This window comes from Lepidochelys kempii, chromosome 1 (genome assembly GCF_965140285.1).
Source record: "Lepidochelys kempii isolate rLepKem1 chromosome 1, rLepKem1.hap1, whole genome shotgun sequence".
In the NCBI taxonomy this organism is placed as follows: domain Eukaryota; kingdom Metazoa; phylum Chordata; order Testudines; family Cheloniidae; genus Lepidochelys; species Lepidochelys kempii.
This window is the reverse complement of record NC_136380.1, coordinates 117,695,361-117,719,236: the sequence shown is the minus strand read 5'-3', so window position 1 is coordinate 117,719,236 and position 23,876 is coordinate 117,695,361. Positions and strand designations below refer to the sequence as shown.

The window sequence follows — 23,876 nt, the reverse complement described above, 5'->3', positions numbered from 1 at the left end:
TGCAGCATCATCAGGATTGGGTCCTATTCCCCCCAAGTTCCATAATGTAAGGCCGGCAAATTGAGTCGTATTTTCTCTGAGAATGTACCCCACATAGCCTCCGGCATGGGCATAGTTGGCTACCTCAGTACCATTGGGATACTGCAAAAGAGTAGTGCTTGCATTTTTCCCCAAAATTAGGATTTTCTCACAGTGGGTTTTTGGGTATTTTCCCAGTGTAGTTTTACCTCGGGAGCATAGTGACTGTTTCTCTACGCACAAGGGGGCCTTAACGAGCAAGTCTGGGCGATGGTTCGGGATCCAAGTCCTAAAATCTATGGGTCCCCTTCCCCTTTTTCCCTTTTGGCCGTACCACACCGACCCATTTTGCCAAGAATCGAGGAGCGCTGGAACCGGCAAAATGGGGAAACCTTGCAGTGAATGGGAGGAGAAGTGGGAACACACCCAACAATCACTAACATTCCAGGCGTTGGTTACGTTTTGGGCTAATTGTAGAAACGTATTTTTATCCCAGCCCCCCAGGGCAGAGGCCCAGGTTAATGCCCATAGCCATACATACATTATAAACACTACCGGCTACTAACCACACAAAACAAACAAAAAATAATATTAATACAATATTTGTAACAGCATAACTAATGCTCCACAGTTCTATAACTGCTTCTGATTCCGCTGACCGATCGGTACACAGTTCATGTAGAAGCGGCGGTTGTGATGGCAGTCATTGGGGATGTTGGAGTAGGAACCTTCTTACAGTGGCTGCAGTGCACCCATCTATTGATGCTCTCGACCTTCACTGCAGTCGGAGTAGTCAGAAGGACTTGGGCCGGGGCCAACCACCTTGGTTCCAGGCAATGCTTCCTTCGATGGATTTTAACACAGACAAAGTAACCTGGAAAAAGAGAGTGCGCACAAGTATCAAGCGGTAAAGGTTGGGCATCTTTTACTCTGGCCCACGCATCACTCAATGCATCTTGCAACATGCGACAATAACCCGCCAACTTACCTTGCCCAGCCATTAATGAAGTTTTCGCTGGGACAAACCCGTCTACACTGGTTAGGGGAATTGGCAAGGGTTGGCCAAATAGAATTTCGAACGGTGTCAATGAATGCTTCCTATGGGGTGTATTACGAAGATTGGTTAACACTATGGGTAACACTTCGGGCCACTTTAATCCAGTCTGCTCGCATGTTTTTATCAGCCCATTCACCCTTTCTACTTTTCCTGAACTTTGTGGATGATAGGGGGTATGCAAGGCCTGTTTTATGCCGAGGGCCTTCGCTAAGTGTTGAATAATTTGGGAAGTGAAACGGGGGCCTTGGTCACTTTCCAAACGAGTCATTATCCCAAAGCGGGGAACAATCTCCTTGAGGAGACACTTTGCTACGGATACTGCATCTGCCCTTCGAGTGGGGAAATGCTCAACCCACCCTGAAAAAAGGTCAACCAGGACAAGCAAGTGTTTTAGTCCTGTCACTGGTGGTAAGTCCATGAAGTCCATCTGGACCACAGTAAATGGGTAGTCAGGCAATGTCCCATAACTTGTAGTTTGATGGCTCCTTGATTATACCGTTGACACAATTCACACTGTGCAGTTACGGTCTTCGCAGCCGCATGGACCCCCGGAGCAAAAAACAACTTCTCCATTTGAGCCACTAATCCCCCCTTTCCCAGGTGCAAGGCCAGGTGGAGTGCCTGGGAAACCTGAAGGAGGAGTTGTCTTGGGAGAACTGGACGACCGTCCGGGCTGACATAGAGGTTGTCCTCATTTAGGTGGCATCCAATGGATTTCCAACGGCTAACTTCGGCCGGGGGCGTCGTCTGCTGGGCAGAGAGCAAAACGGCTGGCGTCACTGGTTGCAGTAGCAGGGGTGCCAAAAAAGGAAAAGGGGTTGGAGCCCCACAGAGGGCAGCATGACGGGCCGCCGAATCGGCTGCAGCATTTCCCTTGCAAACCTCGTCCGAGGCGCGGGAGTGGCCCTTACAGTGTGTAACTGAAACAGCTGCAGGAAGTTGAATAGCCTCTAACAAGGCCAAAATCAAGGCAACATGGGAGATCTGAGAGCCACTGGAGGTAAGGAACCCACGATGTTTCCAAAGTTGTCCAGTAGAGTGGCATACTGAAAAGGCATATTTGGAGTCAGTATAGATGGCCACAGTTTTGTTTTCAGCTAATTGACAGGCCCTAACAAGCACCACGAGTTCTGCTGCTTGCGCTGACTTTTGAGTAGGTAAGGCATGCGCTTCAAGCGTTGTCATCAGGGTAACAATTGCATAGCCAACTCGTAAGGCTCCAAACTCGTCCCGACAGGCGGAGCCATCACAAAACAATTGGAGGTCAGGATTCTGCAATGGAATATTGGAGAGGTCAGGACGAGGCGTGGAGATCAAATCCACCAAGTGGAGGCAATTATGAGGTTCCCCGTCCTCAGGCAGAGGCAAAAGGGTTGCAGGTTTCAGGACTTCGCAGCAGCGTAGGGTAACAGCCTGATTGGCGAGCAAGGCCAACTCGTACCTGGTCAATCTGGCTGCTGTGAGGTGCTGCGTGGATCCACGATTAAGAAGCGCTGCAACGACATGAGGCACCTGAACTAGAAGAGGGTGGCCCAAGGTAAGTCCCGAAGCTTTCTCAACCAATACAGCGGCAGCTGCAACAGCGCGGAGGCAGGGCGGAAGACCCTGAGCCACTGGGTCAAGAAGGGCCGAAAAATAAGCCACCGGTCGCTGGCCAGGCCCAAAGGGCTGAGTTAGCACACCAGACGCCGTGCCAGATTGTTCATGGCAAAACAAGGTGAAAGGCTTTGCGTAATCCGGTCTGCCCAGAGCTGGTGCAGAAGTTAATGCTTGTTTGAGGGCTGTAAGGGTGTTGTTGTGTAGAGTCATCCATGGCAGGGGTTCGGGAACGGAATCCAGCAGCAAATCAGTGAGGGGGTGCACTAACTCCGCATAAGCCGGAATCCAGGCTCTACAATAGCCACTTGCTCCCAGTAACTGGCGGAGTTGTTTTTTAGTGGTAGGCCTTGGCATACTCAGAACACTTTCAATCCTGTTCTGAGTAAGTGCAGTAGAGGCATATGAAATACAATGCCCTAAATATTCCACCTCGGGTTGGGCAAACTGTAGCTTGGAGAGTGCCACCTTGTGACCTTTTTCGGCCAATGCAAAAAGAAGGATTTGAGTGTCTTGTACACAGGCAGTCTTGTCTGTAGAGCACAATAACAGATCATCAACGTATTGAATCAAAGTAGAACCTATGGTCAACGAAATAGAGTCCAGATCTCGCTTTAAATACTGGCTGAAGATGGTAGGGCTCTCCCTGTAGCGCTGAGGGAGGAGGGTCCATACGTATTGACGTCCGTCAAAGGTAAAGGCAAATAGCAACTGTGAGTCTGGGTGCACAGGGATGCTGAAAAATGCTGAAGACAGATCAATCACAGTAAAATAAGTAGCTCCTGGGGGAATAGCAGTTAAAATAGTTGCTGGATTGGGAATAACTGGAGCTCTCGGGATCACAATAGTATTAATCAGTCGGAGGTCATGCACGAAGCGGTAAACCGGTTTGCCATCGGGGCCAGGCTTGGGTTTCTTAACAGGAAGAATAGGTGTATTGCAAGGGCTGGTAGCCTCTTTAATGATTCCTTGAGTTAAAAGCTGTTGTAGGACTGGCCGAATGCCCTCTATGGCCTCTTTAGGCAATGGATATTGCATTTTTCGGGGCAGAGGGATGTCTGTACGGTAAGTGATATAAACCGGTTCTGCTGACTTGAAAAGTCCAGTTTCAGTGGACGCCGAGGCCCACAATGCTTCAGGAATATCAGATAACTCAGCAGGGACAAGGGGGGCAGTGGGTGTCATTGTGGTGGCATTAGTGGCTAACAATGCCATTACCGTAGCTTCAGGGACAGAAGTAGGGACTGAGAGATATAGCCCCTCCGGGCTGCAAGTTATAGTCGCTCGTAGTTTACATAACAAATCTCTGCCTAATAGATTTGCAGGACAGGAAGTTGCAATTAAAAAGCTATGATCCTCTGATAACGGGCCAAGCTGGACCGTTTGCTCCGCAGTTAGAGGAAGGGCGCACACGGTGCCACCAACCCCTATAGCTTTTACGGTTGCAGAAGTGGTAGGAAGGTTGGGGTCCTGTAGAGTACTTCTATCTGCCCCGGTGTCAGTTAACATTGAATAAGTTTTTCCTCCCACCACAACTGGAAGTTCCAGGTGGTTTGCATCCAACTGCACTGTCCAAGAAGCGGAGGGGGTTCCTGGCGGGGGGAACGAAGCATTGTGGGCGGCTAGCTTTTAATCAGTACTCCCTTCTTCTTCCCCCCTTTCCTGTACCCTCTGGTAGGCTTGCATAAGAGGGTCAGCTGACTGGAGGGGGTAATTTGGGCACTGGGCAGCCCAGTGTCCTTTTTGTCGGCACCGCCAGCACTCATCTGGCCCTGCCCTCCCGGGCCGTGGCTAGAAGTTCTGACCTTGTGGTCCCCATCCCTGGGTAGAGCTGCCTCCTCTTCCGCCTTGTCCCCGAAAGCCTCCCCTCCTACAGCTTGCATCTCGTCCCCGAGAGCCGTCTTGGAAACCTTGCAACTGCAGATTAAGGAGCTTTTCGGACCTCCTAGTGTCTAATTCCTTCCTATTCCTCCAGGCATGGGCTGCTAACCACACCACCTCCTCCAGCGTTTTGTTTTCATAAGCTGGTTGACTACACACATACTTCCGAGCGAATGGTAATAAGTTTTTTACATACTGGCCGATCACTTGTGTTTTTGCTACAGAGGAGGTTGGATCTAAGCCGCCGTGGTTTTTCAAAACCTTACAAAGGCGGTGGAAGAATTCCCCTGGGTGCTTATCGTGCTTTTGAACACATGCATCTACCTTTCCCCAATCATACACAGGCTTAGACATCTAATGCTTCTAAGATTCGCTTTCTCATTTTATCCCACTCTTGAACGGTCTTTGGAACATCCCAATCCATTTCAGGTTTCTCTTGCGGATAAGCTGCCCTGCCTTGTACCGCCTCTTTAGCTTTCTTATACACCGTTTCCTTCTCACCCTCACTTAGCACTTGATTCAAAATTATCTCCACATCATCATAATTACAATTATACATTGTGAAAATATCCTTTAACTTTTTAATAAATTCTTCCAGACACTGTCGAAATGAGGGAAAAGTAGATGACCAATTCATTAGATCTGTGCTGGTAAAAGGGACATACACCATCTGTGTCCCCCCTCTACCCCTTGGCAATTGTCGCATAGGCATTTGGACTGCACTAGCTATTGCAGCTTCAGTAACTTTTGCCTTAGGTGTGCCTAGAGAACTATGAGACAGGTCTTTGCAGGGGTCGCATCACTGGGGTGTCGTGGATCAGGACGTGCCACCGCCATGGTAGAGGTGCCAGCCTCCGGATCGTCCCCCAGCTCTGTGTCGGTTGTGGGGGTATCGGTAGCTAGCGGGAGAGTGGGGCCGCTCCTCTCCCCGTTCGGGGGCGTTGGTGCATCGGGGTCAGGCTGCGGTACCCCACCCCATAGCCAGGAACATTCTTCCAATGGTATAGGGTCCCCCGCTTCTTTCAATGGGAGTTGGGGATAAATAGACTTTGACACTTTTAGCTTCCGGTCAGCATTACTAGATTCTGGATTGTAGGGTGGGGGTCGCATGGCTTTAAGTTTGTTTACCTCAGTACGTAAACTAGTAGTTACACTGGCGCTTTTGCGCCATTCGGCCTCCCTTATCCATACATCAGAATACTTAAGTTGCTGCGGTTGCAAATCATACAATACTTTCCGTAAATGAACAATGTTATTTATAACTCAAATGTTCCCTCCCCCGGCCAGCGATTTCCTGGTTCCGGGTCGTCTCGCGTCATTCCCACCGAGGGACCTTGACACAGAAATATAAACTTATACAAAGCTTTGTTGCCATCCGATTGTAAGGCCTTGATATCCCTATCATAATGTTTTAACATATAGCCCAGGGGCGTAGAAGGATCAACAGTTCTACTGGATGCCCCCCCCATCTTTCCCCAAAGATGGAACCCCCGGCTGTTATCTAGACAATCACAAAGGAAAAATTCAGAACTCACCAAGTTCCCACCGGCCGGTGTTCACCAATAGGTCCAGACCCTAGTGCCTTTAGGGATGCCTTATTTCACCGAAGCGGCGGGTGGAAGCGAGATGGGAAGCCTTCAAGGTTAAAGCAACCCAGGTGCCGGCAAGAAGGATTCAGAGTCCCGACTGTCCACCGGTCCGGAGAAGCGGCAATCCTGGACGAGCCCCCAATTTTGTTAGGGAAAAAGGGTTTCCCTCCCGTCTAGGGTTGGGAGGGTAGCCTTCCCTGGACTTCTGTATTAGCCAAACAAACACAGAGTCAGGACTCTTAGATAAAATGAGGCACTTTAATGATAGCAAGTACGACAGCTGAAGGGCTCACCAATTCCTACACAGAGGAATATGGCGAAGCCCCGAACAAAGAACAGAGATGAGCTTTTATAGCCTGGTTCAACATATGTGATATCTCTTCCAGTTCAAACCGGTTAACCCAGTCTGTTTGAAGCTCTGGGGTAGGTATGAACATGGAGGCTTATCTGTATAAGGAATTCTTTCCCGAAAACGGGGAGTACAGGTTACACACAGTTCACATTCCTTCTACCCATAACCTTAGAGAGAAGACAGATAAGCATAGAAAGAAGACAGAAGCCTAGCTTTACATGATTATAGGGTTGTTTTCTGGTTCTTTTCTTTATCACTCACAGTATCCCATGTTGCTGAGGAGATGTACTTCACTGTCACTGGCGTTTCCAAAGGGCTGATGGCTTCATCCTTAGATATATTGCATTGCGCTAGTCCAAGGCATACGGTGATGAAGCCTTGTATAACTGAGGCAAGGCCATCGTTCATCAGGATGGGATGGAATCTCCTAGCCATCCAGAGATGGTAGGAAGTGTTACTCAGAGATGCTGCTGTGTGTGAGCTCAGCGTCAGTGGGGAATTCACTCCTAAGCTATGGACTGAATTGACCTCTTGTGGGTGTGTACCTTCAATCAAAGGAAAGTAAAGCCAGTGTGGCAGCCCCTGCAGTAATGTTGCTAGTCATAGGTATGGTAATAAATGTCTCTTGTTGTGGTTCATATACAACTGGATGACAGAAACAATGACTAGCTGTGTATCTGACTTTCTCTGTAAGAACAAAAAGAAAAGGAGGACTTGTGGCACCTTAGAGACTAACCAATTTATTTGAGCATGAGCTTTCGTGAGCTACAGCTCTAAGGTGCCACAAGTACTCCTTTTCTTTTTGCAAAGACAGACTAACACGGCTGTTACTCTGAAAACTGTAAGAACAATTTTTGTCTCTCTGAATTCTGGGCAATGTAATCATTAAGTATCTGGTCCTTGCTGTAGACAAATCCTATTTTGTTTTTATCCATAGGTCATCAATAATAGTTTATGAAGGGCTCTTGAATGTGCCCACTTTGCTGCTGCCAGTGTGTGTGATGTCTGTCCCCCTCTGTCTATTGCTGCTAACGCCAAGATCCCTACTTCTGTCATTCTTGACTGCTGGTACCATCTCCAGGAGTGCTTATCCTCTGCTGTAGCTGCCTCCCTCCTTCCTAACATGGCTCAACAATATTTATGGTGAAATGACAGTAGCTGGCATTTAAATCTAATCATTGATACAGTAGGGATTTCTTGTACCAGATGAATTATAACCGTGCAATAAAAGTCATGTAAAATGTCTCCCTTGTTGTTTTTTTCTGAAACAAGCAGACTTTTAAACAAATCCAATATCATCCTCCTTCACCATTTTCTTCCACTATCCACAACACAGTACAGGCCTCCCAGTGCCCTCTGCTACCCCATTGTTAATGGCTCTTCCGCTCAGTCCCCTTCTGCCAGTGACGTGCCTCCAACATTTTCACAAGAAGCCCCCATTATTATTATTTGTATCACAGGAGTGCTGAGAGGTTCCATGGAGGATTAGAGCCTCATTGTACTAGGCGCTGTACAAACACATAGAGACTGTCCCTGCCTCAGAGAACTTACAGTCAAGATGGAAAGAAGTGCTATTTTATAAAAGGAGAACTGAGGTATAGAGGGATTAAATGACTTGCCCAAAGTCACACAGAAAGTCTGTGGCAGAGCTAGAATTGAGCCCAGATCTCCTGGGTCCCAGTCAATTGCCTTAACTACAAGACTATCCTTAAATACAGTGTCCCTCTTAATTTGTATTAGCAGGTGGAAGGGTGACAAAGGGGTGAGGGTTGTGCTCACAAGCAGGAGTGAGGAGGGATTGGGAAATCTATTCTTCCAGCCCCCACTCCTCACTCCTCCCCCCAGGTAAAACAGAAGTGCTTTCTCATGGTCACTGCCAAGGAAGGAGGTGACACCTCTTGGCAAACATGCTTAGATTAAGTTCATTTCAGTGGAAATGTTTGCATTTCCTTCCCTCAGAATATACACAATGTATGTAGATTTGAAGTATATGTGAAGATCTGTAGGAGGGTCTGGCGTGTCTGTCCCAAAGATTTTTCCTTTTAGTTTGTTTAATGACTGGGGCATGGTGCAACCCAGTGCCTTCCAAAGGCAATACATCAGTCTTTCAGACACGTCTTATGTCACCAAAGATCCTTGCATACTGCTGATGCTATACATAATAGTATTACAAATATCATAAAATCATGTAAAGAGAGACAAGGTGACCAACTTCTGTTGGTGTGAGAGACAATCTTTTGAACTTACACAGAAATCGGTCCAGTAAAACATATTACCCCACCCATCTTGTCTCTAATATCCTGGGACCAACACAGCTACAACAACATTACATACATAAAACCATGCAGTCAGCTCTATGTGGGATGATTTGGAAGTATCCAGAAGGGGGTGAACACTTTCAGTGGCAGGGAAATTGCGCATACAGTCCTTCCACTTTAGTACCAGAATTTTAATGAGGAGCTCCTGGGAATCTCAAGAGTCCCTTCAACCACCTCTCTGCCTCTTACCCCTTTCCACCCTCGCCCCGCCTTCACCACCATCTGCCTCTACTTATGTGGTGTGGATCTTCCAGTGTACACTGTATCTTCTACCACTACTACTCCTCTGAGTGACTCTTCCTCCCAAGCTAGCCGTCCCCTTCCATCACTATCTCTAATCTACCCCATACACACTGTTCTTTCTCCCATGTGAATATTGCTCCCTTCCTCCATCCCACTCTCTCCTACTTTCTCCTACTTCCTTTTCCCCACAAACAGAAGACTCCTTTCTCATGCAATCAGCAGGCCCAAACACTCCTAATACAAACACCAAGTCTATCCCATACTCCACATTCACGGTTTGTTCCTGATATCTTCTGATTCCTCCTCTCTCAAGCCCAAGTCATGGAAAAGACATTCCTGATGTCTCCTGACCCCTTTTCACAGGAACAACAGGCTGCTCCACTGCCTCCAGATGCTCCCATCTTCCTCTCCTTTGTCCCAGAGAGGGCGATCACCACATCCTCAGGATTCCCTCTGGCAGTATCTGACTGTCAGAAGCTGGGAGTGGATGACAGGGGTTGGATCACTCAGTGCTTGCCTGTTTTGTTCATTCCCTTTGAAGCATCTGGCATTGGCCACTGTCGGAAAACAGTGTTCTGACCCAGTATGGCCGTTCTTATGTTCTCCCCATTCCCAGACAAGCCATCTCTGATGTCCTCTGAGGTCAATTTACAGACATGTTTTATCTGGTCAAAACGTCTGTTTATGGAGTGTTGGTCTCTGAGCACCTACAATGGCAGGTTATTCCTCACATCTCTTAATCCCCTTTTCCTGCTCCTCTTCCCCAGTTAGGCCAATCTCAGTATCTCTTCCTATTCGCTGACTGGGTGCCTGAATACCTCTTAATTCTGCCCTTTCTCTTCACAGACTGGGTGCCTCTGGCATCTCTCTGTCCCTCCCGCCCATTCAGAGACGTTCCACCCTGGACATTTCTGGCTCTACCTTCATAGACAGTCCTCAGTGATATCTTCCATTTCTCCCTTCATCTTGATCTGGTGTCTTCTCATCCCCATTCACAGACAGGCCCATAATGTGGGGAAAAAAATCTTTTCCCCTGTGCACTCTCTGCTGTAGAAAATATTTTCTTCTCTAGACACAAAAATCATTAGGGGGAGGGATAGCTCAGTGGTTTGAGCATTGGCCGGCTAAACCCAGGGTTGTGAGTTCAATCCTTGAGGGGGCCATTTAGGGATCTGGGGCAAAAATAGGGGATTGGTCCTGCTTTGAGCAGGGGGGTTGGACTAGATGACCTCCTGAGGTCCCTTCCAATCCCGATATTCTATGAGTGGAGGTGGGCCTACTTCCAGAACACCAGATTCATTTTTTCTCAAATTCTTGGGAAAGTTCAGGACTGAATCTGGCACTCAGGTTTATCTCTGGAAGATAGATTTGGATGTGAATTGCAGACATGGATCCAAACTTTGCTACTTGGAAAAGCCACTATAAAATATCTTCTGGCTGGTTTCTAACATGCTGTCCCTCTCCAGTCCCCTGTTCTGTCGTCTTATCGCCTCCTGTCTCCAAGTGTTGTTTTGTAAAGAGCCAGCAATGCCATGTTCCCACAGCTTTTAGCTGTTACTTAAAAAAGCCCAACAACAACAAAAAGCTAATAATGTGCTGTTTTTAGCAGGATGAAGTAATAATTCAGTAACCAGAAACACCTGAATCGCCTTGTACAAGGTCTTCACAAGTACCCTGCCCAGAAATTGCACGGAACTCAGTTTATCTCTCCCAGAAAGACAAGGGGCTGTATCAGCCCTGTTGAGAATTGAACCCATAGTTCCAGGAAGCCCAATGTGGAGATTTCTGTCTGATGCATATAAACTTCATAAACACAGGAAGTTTATGACCTTTTTAACAGTCCTTGTGTATCCAGCACAAATACAGATGTCAACAGCTCCTTATAAGGCTCCTGTATTTGCTGAACTGGGATGATAGGGCCCATTTTTTTTATTAGCTGTCTTTTAGACATTTAGATCTCAGGGCAGAACAGTCTTTATATATGTATATAATATTGTTTATATTATATCTTTATGTATTGTTGACTAATGAGAAGGATTGTTGCCATTGGAAGCCTGATTGCTTCATGTCCCTTGTATCCAGGAGGAATCCTAAAAACAAAATCAAGAGTGTAGAATCCATGTCAGATTTCTCTAAATCCCAGCCCTATTGGGACAAGGGATAGCGTATTTTCAGCCTCTTTATTTTTCTGGCTTTTGAATGTTTTTTTCTCATGGGCTCATGCTTTTAGGTTGCCTCCCTGCTCTAACTGGCCTTTTAGTGCATTGTCTCTCTCTGGCTCACGTTCTTCTGAAGAAACCATGAAACTGTAAATCAGAATAAAACAAGCTCTTCCATTTCAAATGTTTCCTTTTAGCTAATTAATTCAGAGCCAAATCCAGATCCAGCGGCCTACCAAATCTGCCCCAGGCTGTGGAGCTGCTCCAGGAAGGCTATGTCAGCCTAATCGCTGTATCAATCTGTGTCAGATATTTATTCTCACAATCCCTCCAAATCCCTGGGCGGCAGTTAGGATGGAAAAGCCTACCTATATTTTTCTCCTACCTACCACCCCCATGCACTGCCATAGAGCCAGGACTCCATGACATGCAGATGAGGTACATCCAGTTCTGCTCCATGAAGCAGGGGGCTAGATTTGCTCCACAAAAACACACTATAAATGTAACTGTGCCTTGGGAAATGACAGTGTTTCTTCCATCATTTTTTAAAATGTACATTAGTCTGGGTGGGGTGAAAGCGAATCCCTAAGCCTCAGTCCTCCAAAGGGTGCCAGGTGGATGGATCCCTGTGCCCACATGGAGCCCCATTGATTGCTGTGGTGCTCTGCCTGTGCAAAGCTTTTTGAAGAATCAGGTACTTAGGACTGGCGAGATACAACATAGTCAATTTGCTGCATGAAGATGATGTTAGATTTAAGTACAAACAAAACTTGACAGTGATGTAAATTAGCCAGTGAATGTTTGTCATAATGAAAAATGGTGGATCATAAATCACACTGGAAACTATTTTAAAATATTTGGAACTAGAAAATGGTTTAACAATTTCTGTCTGAGTTATTAATATTATTTTGGTAGAAATATATCTGTGCTGGAAACTTGTATACCAAGGGCCAAATCTTCAATCTTTACTGAGCTAGCTCTCCTTTTTCAGTGCAATCAGAATGCTGCCTAACTAAGATTGGAAAGACTTTGATCCTAAGTTACGGCCCAATGTCCTTGGAAAAGGCTAAGATGTTTTACTTAAATTTGCCTTGGCTATAGCTTAAAATGTAACACAAGGGCATAGGCTCATGAAAGAGAAAGCAAGAAAATAGTGTTTGTTTATAGAATTTAAACAAATAATTGTTTTTTTTTTTAATTTGTAAGTGAACTTGATTTTCATGAAAGAGGGTTAGCATTCTAAGGTTTAAAATGACAAAACAAAACAAAACAGTGGATGCCTTTAAAATCTTGACGTTTACCACTCACAGTGATTAAATGTATTGTGGTATTTGCAATACTCCCTCTTTAAGTAATGGTACTATTACATATACTATGGTAATGCACAGATAAATACAGTAATGTTCTATGACAATTAAGAAAAGCAAATTATTTGATACTTAAATGTGAAAACTCCTAAAAAGCCCTGGGATATGAATGTGGAGGAAAAAGATCTAAGAGTCAATAGTTCAATAGTTAGATGTGTTATAAGTGAGTCTGGTAGTGCTGCCTATTATTAACGGAGCTCAATGCTTCCCATTTCACTGGCTTATAACTGTCACTCGTTAACCATTTAGGCTGAAATTTCATGCCAGGTTTCTCCCCCTGGCTGATTTGCGGGGTGAGGGGGAATTTCAGCCCAAATGGTTTTCCCATTTCTGAAAATGAGGTTAGGAGAAAATACATGGTTTTGACCATGCTGAAAATTTTGGTGACCTTTTCTTTGATAAGTTCTAATGCCCCATGCTTTGGAGCAAGAAACTGAAATTTGGCATATGGTGGCCTTTGTGTCAGGGATGATGTGCCTTTTGCTGTTCCTGTGACAATCTTCCCAAATTTGACCAAGTTATAAGCCTTAGAAAAAATTGCAGTTTGCATATGCTCAGTAGAGACTTGCAAGAGCTTTGCAGCTAAATTCCTCACAGATTCAGTCCACACTGGGTATACTTGAGCATTGGACTGAGCAGAACTTTCCCTTCAATTGAAGCTGTAGCCTTCTGTGGCTTGGCCAGGGCTGGGTCCAGGCACCTGAACTTAGGGGCTGCTCTAGCTATAGGCAAACTGGGCAGCTGCCTAGGGTGGCAGATTTAGTTTGGCCACCCCTCTGTCATGCCAGAGGCACGGCTGGGCCAAATTTGAGTGGCTTGCAACCCCATGCTTCAGGGCAGAGTGCCACTCAGTGAAATTTGGCCCAGTTGCCCTTCTATCATGACAGAAAGGCAGCTGGCCCAACTCTGCAGCCCTATGCTCACAAGGAGGGCAGCAGCACACTGAAATTTTGCCAGGGCTGCAGATTGTCTTGAGCAGCCTCTTACTGAACTGAGAGCAGGAAAATTGTTAAAGTAACGTTATTAAGGTTGCAAAGTCGAGCACTCAAAAGTTAGGAAATGCCAGAATTAAGGTTGCCTGCACAGCCTTAATCCAGCCCCTTGTTCAGGTGTATTATTATGTAGTCTTTAATTACATGATCACATACTGTTTTTTCTATAGGAACTCTGCCTCTTTCAATGCACAGGTTGGACCTACTCTAGCTAGTGAAGAAGACTGTTGTTCGTGAGACCCCTGCCTCAATTGTTGCAGATGTTGGAAGGTGTGCAGTGAATGAGGCAGGGGACTGCAGGAGGAAAAAGGAGTGTGTCTTAGTTAATTCTGCCACAAAGTTCCTATGTGACATTAGGCAAGTCACGTAAACCGAACTTTTCACAGCTGGTCATTAAGTGTGTGTTCCTTGTTTTCTGGGTACTTGACTTCAGACCTTGAGGTCTGATTTGCAGAAGTGCTGAGCACTCTCAGCGGCAACTGAAATCAATGGGAGCTGTGCTTTGAACATATAAAAGTGCTTTATAACGCTAAATACTCTGAAAAATCAGATTCTGGGTGTCTTAAATTGGGCATCCAAAATTAGTAGATACTTCTGATCTTAATGTCTCTGAGCCTCAGTTCCACATCTGTAAAATGGGTATAATACTCCCTCATCTCAGAGAAGTGTTGTAAAAATTAATGAATTAATGTTTTGTAAAGCACTCAGATACAGTAATGATGATCAACAGAGAAAAGTTCAGGACTAAACTAATAATTTCCTCAGAGCAGGTTTGACTAGTGTGCAGCAAATAAGGCCCAGGGCCACACATTGAACAGTGAGGAGAACACACAATATTAAAATAGTTGCTCATTAATTGAGCATCATCCACCCTGTGCATAGAATGAGGCTGTGATCATGTGGAAAAAATAGGATGTGAGCATGTGAGTAAAGAATGTCTTATAGTGCCTAGGCACAAAAGGGCTGAATTAAGATTGCACAGGCAATCTTAATTCTGGTATTTCCTAACCTTAATAATGTTTTGTAAAACATTTATGAGTAGGTAATATATATCTATATTTCAGTTCCACACAGGAAAAGGTGATTTTAGTTATAAAGATACATTTTGTGTAAGTAGGGGTAAATAACCCATGATTGAAATCAATGAACAAAGATTCATATAGCTGAATTCTGACAAGAATTGTTATTTTGGGGCGGGGGGGAGTTTAAAAAAAAAAAAGGACTTGTGCATCTAAATATTTTAGGTGCTTTTGAAAATCTTCCCATACACCAAAAGTATAATAAATAAATTCAAAATCAGTCAATTTGGAATGCCAACAAGGTGGGTAGCTTATCTTCAGTATCCAATTTGTCTTTTACTTCACTGATCCACTGCAAGAAGAGAAGCTTTAATGTCACCAAAATAAAAAAAAAGAAATATTTTTTCCCATCTTTATTCCAGTGTTTTGGATGGAAACATAACCAAGGCCTGGAAGCCCAAAGTAAGCAATTCTGCTAGTTAAAGCATGAATTTCTTTCTACAGGCCTGTGTGACATTTGATACATCAAGAAATACAATAACCTCTTTATCTAAAATGAAAATATCACCTCTTTTCTTTTTATCATAGCAAATAACATTTAATGGCTAGCCGATAGTAAAACTGACATCATTCATGCATGTGATGGATTTACTGAACGTATTAAAACATTTGCTTGAGAGGGTTGAAGTCATCCATAGAATTTTGAAAATTATTCATAGAATTGTACTAGCTTTATGATCCTTGGGGAAATCCCCAAACAGACATCTTACTAATCTTATAAAACTCATATCTACTCACCAGCTTTCATACAGAGGTACATATTGTCTTTAATTAATCCTCCCATGAGTGACTTGTACCATCCTTCTCTAGTTTCCAGAGTTGTTAATATTTCTTAGATTTCATTTGCGTGTTTTTAGCTAACTCATACTCTGTCTTTGAGTCAGACATTTTAACAGCTAAGGGGTCATTGGTGTGAATGGGTGTAACGTCGCTGAAATCCATGAGGCTGAAGTTTGTGGAGCTACACTCATTTACACCAGCTGAGGATATGGTCCAAGGAGTCCAATTTACATTTCTAAAGAATCAGGCTTCTTAGCCAGGTATTGCAATAAAATGTAATTGTAGAAGTAGCTGTAGCATCGAAAAGTTAGTGGTAGATATGTTTTCAGCTATTTCAACAGCTTCACATACAGTGGCTAATACACATGAACAAAATAGACACTGATGTGAGAGAAATTTTCCTTCTGCCTCATTTTGTGTCACAGGAGTAACTGCTAATGTATAGATCAGTGGTTCTTAAACTGTGGGTGGGGACCCCACACTGGATCGTGACCGCATTTTAGGGTTGTCAACTTTGGTTGGATGAATTCTTGAAGGTTTCATCACATGATATTATCTTTAATTAAAGATTAATCTTTAATTCCTGGAGACTCCAGGACAATCCTGGAGGGTTAGCAACCCTACTCCTTTTTAATGGGGTCTCCAGCCCTGGCATTGGACTTGCTGGGGCCTGGGGCTGAAGCCAAACTCCGAGGGCTTCAGTCCTGGGTGGTGGGGCTCAGGTTACAGGCCCCCTGCCTGGGGCTGAAGTCTTTGGGCTTTGGCTTTGGTCTCCTCCTCACCCAGGACGGTGAGGCTCAGGCAGGCTCACGCTTCGGTTCCCCTCCTGGGTTGTGTAGTAATTTTTGTTGTCAGAAGGGGGTCATGATGCAATGAAGTTTGAGAACCCCTGGCTAGATGTAGCTCAGCATTGTTATTCTGCTTGTACTGAGGGGAGATATAGCAAAAAATACAATAATCTAAGGCAGGATCTCTCTTAGCACAGCTGCTGTCTCCTCATCCCACACTCCCCACCTCATGTCCCCTGATGTCACCTGATGGGGGTGGGGCTGATGGTGAGGTCCTCTCCGCACAGCAGCTACAATCACCCCACCCCCTGACCTCACCTCTGATGGGAAAGGGCAAATGTTGTGGGCCTTCTTAGTATGGTAGCTGCTTTATACCTTGGAGATAAAGGCTTATAAACCTCACCCAGCCTGAAATGATGTATGGAAGGCAGGCCAGTGAAGGGAGCCCCCTCAATGCAGTGACTGTAACACCCCCACCACACATTCCCTGACATAACCTCCATGAATGGAGCTGAAGGTGGGGTCTTGTGGACCCATCAACTACCGCTCACTGGCGGAGGTTCTTTTAATCCCTTTACTCCTTAAGATACTATCTGGGGTGTGTGTGAGAGGCAGAAGACGGGGCCCAGCTATTAGTATCTTTAATGTTAATACTATCTTTTTTCTTTTTCTTGGCAGGAGATAATCACAGCACCTACACAACGATAGGGATTCTTGTTTTGTTAGTTATAATAGCCCTCTTGCTCATACTTTACCAGTTTTTCCAAACTGATATTGTCCTACTGTGTCGGGAGATATTTAAACCCTACAAAACCCAGGATGGTGAGTAAGAATTATGCAAAAGATGGGGGCGGGGAAGCGGAAGAGGTAAATTGTTCTGAAATGGCTTAATTACATAACTGTTTATTGCATCCATGCACTGATTCTCCACTCTGTTACCCTTTGTGAAGTCATTTATACCCAGGCAACATAAGGGTAAAGTGGTAACATTCTGATCTCGCAGTGTTGCATGCTTACTTTGCACAAGTGTGAATGGCCACCTAATTGGCAAGGCAGTGGAGAACCAGGCCCTTTATAAAATATGAAGGCTGTTTTCTAAGTTTAGTATGGGTGTGTGTGTGTATTTTGATGTACAAATACTAACCTTGAGGTCAGTTTCATCTAGATAGGATCCCTAACCATCTGCAGGTCCTTTGTAAAGTCCTTTCTTCTCATGGACTTTGTGTAAGTGCTATTAGTGTATTATGCAAAAAATCACTTCAACCCAAAGAAAATTCTTGTTTGATACTCTAGAGGGACAGTGCAAATTTGCAAATATGATATATAAGGCTATCAATATTAATTGTTGTAAGAGTGCCCAGAGCATACAATGGGCACCTGTTAATAGAAGAACAGCTTTTATAAATCAAAGCAAAAATATATACATAAATAATAGACAGGTAACCGTTTTTTAAAAGGTTCTTTTGAGAAGGCTTTTTATTTAACAGGTAATGTAAGTGAAGAACTTCAGGATATAGGCATTGCTGCTCTATGGCAAAACATAATGAAAATTAGTGTAAAACCAACCTGTTAATATGCACTGAGTTAATTCTGGCAAATCTTCATTTATTGCATGCTCCTTTTTTTCTACCGAACTTTATTTTACTTAAGGGAATTCACTTTTCTTTTGCATGGCACCTTCCTTTATATCCCAAAGCACCATACAGAGTTCATTAGTACATTTACAGTTAAATGCAGGTGGGAGACTTAAAAATGGAAAAAGAAAATGGAGGAAATGGAGTCCCTGTTTAGGAGGAAGTCAAAGGAGGAAAGACCAGTCCAGGAAAGGAAGTAGATGTCAGATTGAGGAGATGGCAACAAACCAAACATGGTTAAGATTAGAGGGGAGAAGGAGACAAAGGGAGAGATGTTTGAAGGAGATGAAGGGCATAATAGAAACAATGAGAATTTGAACTAGGCCTTGGCTGTGATTGCAACACCATATCTTAAGTGAACAGGACCTTCACACAGATACATGGAGGTATCATGGGAGTGAGGGGTAATTTCCACAAGCAGAAAGACTTCAAATGTACTGTCTGCTCCCAGCATGTCAAAGGACGTTACTGGCTTATGATGCCATCGAAGGAACAAATGCTGAAAATTATATTGGCTTCATGCTGACATGTGTTGGTTTGTTTAATTCTTACTATATGACCAGTCTGGATCATTGAACTTAGGGAGACAGTCCTTAGTGCTGTAAATTTCCACATGTGCTTCAGTGTTTGCAGGACCGGATCCCAAATCATGACAATGCATAATGGTAAAACGCCAACGATATTCTTTAGTTTACAAATACCCATATGTTGATTTACAAGCTTCTGCTTAACAGAAAGGTCTAATTAAATCTATTTTGAAAGATTAATTTTTCTTTTCTAACTCTTGAAATAACCACGTTTCATCCACACTAACAGCAATGTGCTTTCCCCTTGTTTCAACTTGCAGATGGGAAGATATACGATGCATATGTTATCTATCCCAAAAATCGCACTAATGAAGCTAATTTTGTGGAATATTTTGTTCACCAGATTTTGCCAGATGTTCTAGAAAATAAACACGGATATAAACTGTGTATTTTTGGGCGAGACATGTTGCCGGGGGAAGGTAAGGATCAAAAGCTATTTTGCAGTGAATGACTTGTGGTTTGGGGGCGGATTGTGATCCTAGCTATTAGCCCACACTGGGGCGTAAGGAGTCTCTTTATGCTCTTGTGCAGGTTACTCACTTTGTGGGCAGCAGTGTGTGAGAGTAGCCTCTGTGGAGCTGCTACTCTCCCTCTGAACAGGTGGGTGACAAGCACATGGGCAGAGCCAGAGGATGTAGCTTTTGCTGGCTGGTGTGCCAGGGACTGTAATCTGCAGATTAGAGGCACAAATTATTTACCACCTTTCTGAAGAAACGGGGAACCATGAACTAGATTTTGACTCTATTTTAGTTGTGTCTACACTGGAGCTAGAGGTATAATTTCCAGTTTGGGCAGACATACTCACACTAGTTCTGATTGAGCTAGTGTGCTAAAAATAGCAGTGTAGCCATTGCTGCATAGGCGGCAGGATGAGCTGCCTAGAGTGCAAATCTGGGGTCTTGGATGGGATTATACTTGAGTTGGCTAACCTGTCCTGGTGCTTATGCCACAGCAGCTACACTTCTATTTTTAGCACTCTAGATCAATCACAGCTTGTGCAGGTTTGTCAGCCAAACCAGAAATTATACCACCAGTTCTAGTGTAGACGTACCCAAAGGCACAATCTGGTTCACAGTCTGCTTGTGGGACAGTGTATCTATGCACTGCCTCACAAGCAGACTCAGGACTTGTGGCAAAGTCACAGCTAAGCCCAATGTGAGCAGCTTTACAAGAAACTGAAAAGGGAAAAAGTACAGACTAACAGTTTAGGATTCAATCCTGCTGCTCTTTCTCATAATTGTATGCACACTGATGTTTCCTGAGGGATAACTTGCATGAGTAGGGTAGCAGGATCTGGCTATAAATCACTAATCAAATACTCATTGGCTATGTAATAAAGGACTGATGTAATCACTAGTCTTCGGAAAACTGAGTTAAGACTCCAGTTGATTTCCGTCCCTTCATCACTGGCACTCTCTATCATTGAAATACAGCTGCATAGGAAAAGTCAAATGCCATGACTAGATTTAAAACAAGGACTGGATAATTGTTGGCTGATAATCTTAGACAGATATGGTTGATAAAATAAGGGCAATAAAATCTCACTCTATAAGGCGTTTTCTGTAGGGATGGAGTAGAAATTATTTATCCAAGTCAGTATACTGTTGCATAATTGGTCAAATGCATAGGGAGTGCCACAGGGTGTCTGGCCCCTTTTAAAAGGCTGTATGGAAAGATGAACTTCTAGAAGGGGCCAGAAAAAGAACAGTAGGAAGCTGTTTGAAAACCCTTCAGGAAAGAAGGTAGGCCCAGAGAGGGCAGAGATTCAAATAGGAAAAAGCAAAACAAAAAAAGAGCACACCTCTCCTGTGACTGGAGAACATTATTTTCAGTTGACTGTTGGGAAGGAAACTGAGGACTGCATCCCAGAAAAGGTAATTGAGTGGCTGAAGAACCAGGTGTGGAGAAGTAGGAGAGGACAAAGGTCTGCTTTAAAGATGATGGATTGAGTTATCTCTAATGTTAATAAATAAATCAGCAGTGGGGTTATTTAACAGAAAAAAGGTTTCCGTGCAGTAATTGAAGAGAACTTGAAGAGAAGCATAGTCATGACTGGACCAGTAGGTCCATATTTGGCCAGCTGAGGGCACATGTGGATGACACCAGCCGATGATAGGAGGATATTGTCTTCCTGTGAAATGTCAAATATTGATCTCTGATAATAGCAGGATCCTGGACTTTGTGAATCGATGATCAAATCGAGTTTGACAAATCCTATGTCCCAAAATGAAATTTCAGCTCTCAGATCTACAGTAGTATGACACCTAGTTTAGCTGTGATTTTGTTAACAAAAAATACAGCTATTGCATGTGTGCCTTAGGATTTGCATATGTTTGTAGACTAGACAGCATGCTTCTTGCACTAATATGGATTTGTCTGTGTTCATTTTGTCAACCCAATTCTGATAATATTCACAAAAGGCCACACCATATCCTTGAACTCTGTACACAACGTCTACTGAAATTGCACACACAGAAAACTGCACACACAGATTAGGAGCAAAGTATGGCTCTACGTGTGTGTACAGGATCATTTACTATTTTTTTTCTTTCTTCATAAAACTGGATCATATTGTTCCATCTATTTTTAAACAGAATTTCCCATAGATAGTGGAGAATTCTGCATAGAAATGACTGGTATGATAAGGATCACATATCCAATGCTGCAACATCCTTGTATCATTCCCAGAATCCCAGGAGTAAGTTGCAAAGGAGTGAGAGCCTATTGATCTGACTGTACCATATGTCTGCATTCCCAAAAAGAAATACATGAGAGGCTGGCTATATGCAGTTCAGAGCTGCATATAGCCAGCCAGTTCTCCATGGGAATCAGTTTGAGAACCTCTGATATAATTCTCAGTTCTCCATTGAATTTGACCTTAGGTTTTCAAAACTATGTAAAGCACCAAAATTAGAAATGCACTGTAAATAGTGGGCACCAATAGTAAAGAATCCTCAGTGTATGAAGGTTTCAGATAAGGAGAGCATTCGAAATAAAACCCTTGATTACTGTGTGCTTTTCAGCTTCTATTCATAATGAGAGACTAATTCAGGTTAATGTGAGACAAAGGTTATTTTCAATGAAAATATATCTTGAGCGGAGAGGTCTGGACACAGCGGAGTCCGTAAAAGAAATCTCACATCTTGTGATTTATTTATTTTTTGCACATTATTAGATGAAGCTAATGCATTTGAAATGAGAATACAGAAGAGCAGGAGACTGATCATCATTCTAACGCCTCAGCTAATTCAGTATGAGGAATTTGGTTGTGAACACCAGATTGCCTTATACAGTGCCCTCATTCAGAACAACATAAAGGTGATCCTCCTTGAAATGGAGACAATTGGGAACTATGAGGGCTTGCAAGAATCCCTCAGGCACATCATCAAGCAGCAAGGTACCATAAAATGGAAAGAGAAGCACCAAGAATGCTCACATGCATCCAACTCTAAATTCTGGAAACTTGTGAGGTACCATATGCCACTGAGACACAAGCCTTCGCAACTCAACCATGCTGTGTAAATAGGTAGTTTTCTTAAATACTGTTACTTTGTCTGTTTGAATTGTCTGCTCCTGTTTGCTTTCTGTAAATTTCAGGGGTATCTAGTGAGTAATATATAGATCCTTCTTACTCTACATAAAAGTTAAAAGAATGGTAACAAACTAAAATCCTCTTCCTTACTCCATCATTTTGTGAAGTAATCATGTTGTCTAACTGATGGTCCCTCTAGTTTTTGTCCCCTAAACTCTCCTCCTCATCTTCTCATCTCACTACATCATATCTACAACTGGTTCTGATTCTGGGTTCTACTATTTTTGTGGCACTCCATTGACTTGTATCTGATAGCAGGATTAGAAGCTTAGTTTGTAAACTCTTCAGCTCAGGGACTGGGACTCTTCTGGTTTTGGGAGGCTCCTACAACACAATGAGATGCCATTATAAATAAAATTATAACAACATGCTAATAATAATTAAGAAATGATTTAGATGCTGCTGCTTATGTATTTTTGAATGCTTGGTATAAAAATTTGAAATGTGAATAAAAATACATTCTTTATATAGATAGTGAATTTATTATAGCTGTAGTGTCAAAAAAGAAATGAAAATATCACTCCAGTGTACTTTCATTGCACTGTAAACACTTTTTTAAATTAAAATTTCAAAGCTAAATTTACAGAAAGATGATTTTAATGAAAATTGCTACATTTTCAAAATAATCAACAAAATTGATTGTGAAGCTTTAAATACTGTGGCTGTGCTTGATATTGGATTCTGAAGTAAAATGGGATATTTTGTGTGCTTGATTGTTTCAGGTATCTTTTTCTCTTAGGTTTATGAGAGTTTGCAAGAATAATTCCAGATTCTGGTCCAGCAAGATCTTGTAAAACGCAGAGAAGAATCTGTGGGTTTCCTTATTTGAAAAGAAAGCAATGACTTCTATCAGCTCTTGCAAGAAGATAGGAGCCTCTTACGTGTGTCTTTGCATGTGAACATGGGAAAGAGCTAGCTATGCAGAAAATAAGAGAGAAATTCTTACAAGTGATTGAAAAAGCATGTGGTTATAAGGTTCCTCACAGAAGAGTCTGAAAGTCCAGGGGTTTTTTTCTGCATTGATAAGAAGGGTTTTCTTGTGTGAATGGGTTTTCTTGAATGGTCAGAATGTTGGAAAGACAGCACACTTGTTTCTGTCTATAAATAGTAGTTTACTTGCTTTTTTAAGTAGAGCTCATTGAAAATTCACCATTGGTTTCCAGGTGTTTTTTTTGTTTGTTTGCTTGTTTTTGACAAAAAGTCTAAATTTTCAGCTATTTTGGTGAAATTTTTTGGTGGAAATTTTTTCCATGACCAGCTATATTTGACAATATATTTGACATTAATTTGCCTCAGTGAAAATGAACAAATTCAGCCTGTCTGTAGATCAGATTTCTTCTGAGTTTGTGCCTGTTTGATTGGATCCCTGGCAAATTTACCTTTACCCTTTACTTTAATATCTATTTCCAAATAGAGAATCTGCTGTGCCTTGTAAAAAGATAAACTAACTCCTGCCCCAGATATCTGTCATGTATGTATCCCAAAGTATGTGTTTCATCAGAATATTCAGAAAGATGTGTTGGAAAAAAAAAAAGAAATATTCATCTCAGAACTGATCAGTTTTTCAGTTTGTAATGAAGAGGAGTCACAGCCCCACCTAGTGGGTGAGTGGAATTGTTAAATAGAGGTCAGTGTTAGATTGTTGTCAGCTTAACATACATTTAATAGAAGTAAATACAGCGGGTCAGTTTCTCAGCTTGTGTAAAATGGAATGGTGTATTGAAGTCAATGGAGGTACACTGACTGAGGATCTGTACTGAGGATCTGAGAGAGCAGACAGGGTTTTTGAGGTACTAGGTCCATTAGCTCAATAAAGAATAAAATACCCCTTGCAAAAGAAAAGT

At 43.2% G+C, this 23,876-nt stretch overlaps 1 protein-coding gene across 1 annotated transcript in view; it reads left to right on the top strand.

Moving 5' to 3' along the window:
- IL1RL1 (interleukin 1 receptor like 1) overlaps nt 1-21,962 on the top strand; it is a 44,359-nt gene extending 22,397 nt beyond the window's left edge. The window contains exons 9-11 of the mRNA XM_073327534.2: nt 16,898-17,041; nt 18,701-18,859; nt 21,616-21,962. Of these exons, the coding sequence (XP_073183635.1) occupies nt 16,898-17,041; nt 18,701-18,859; nt 21,616-21,962 (650 nt within the window). The remainder of the gene's footprint in view (nt 1-16,897; nt 17,042-18,700; nt 18,860-21,615) is intronic.
- The last annotated feature ends 1,914 nt before the right edge of the window (nt 21,963-23,876 follow it).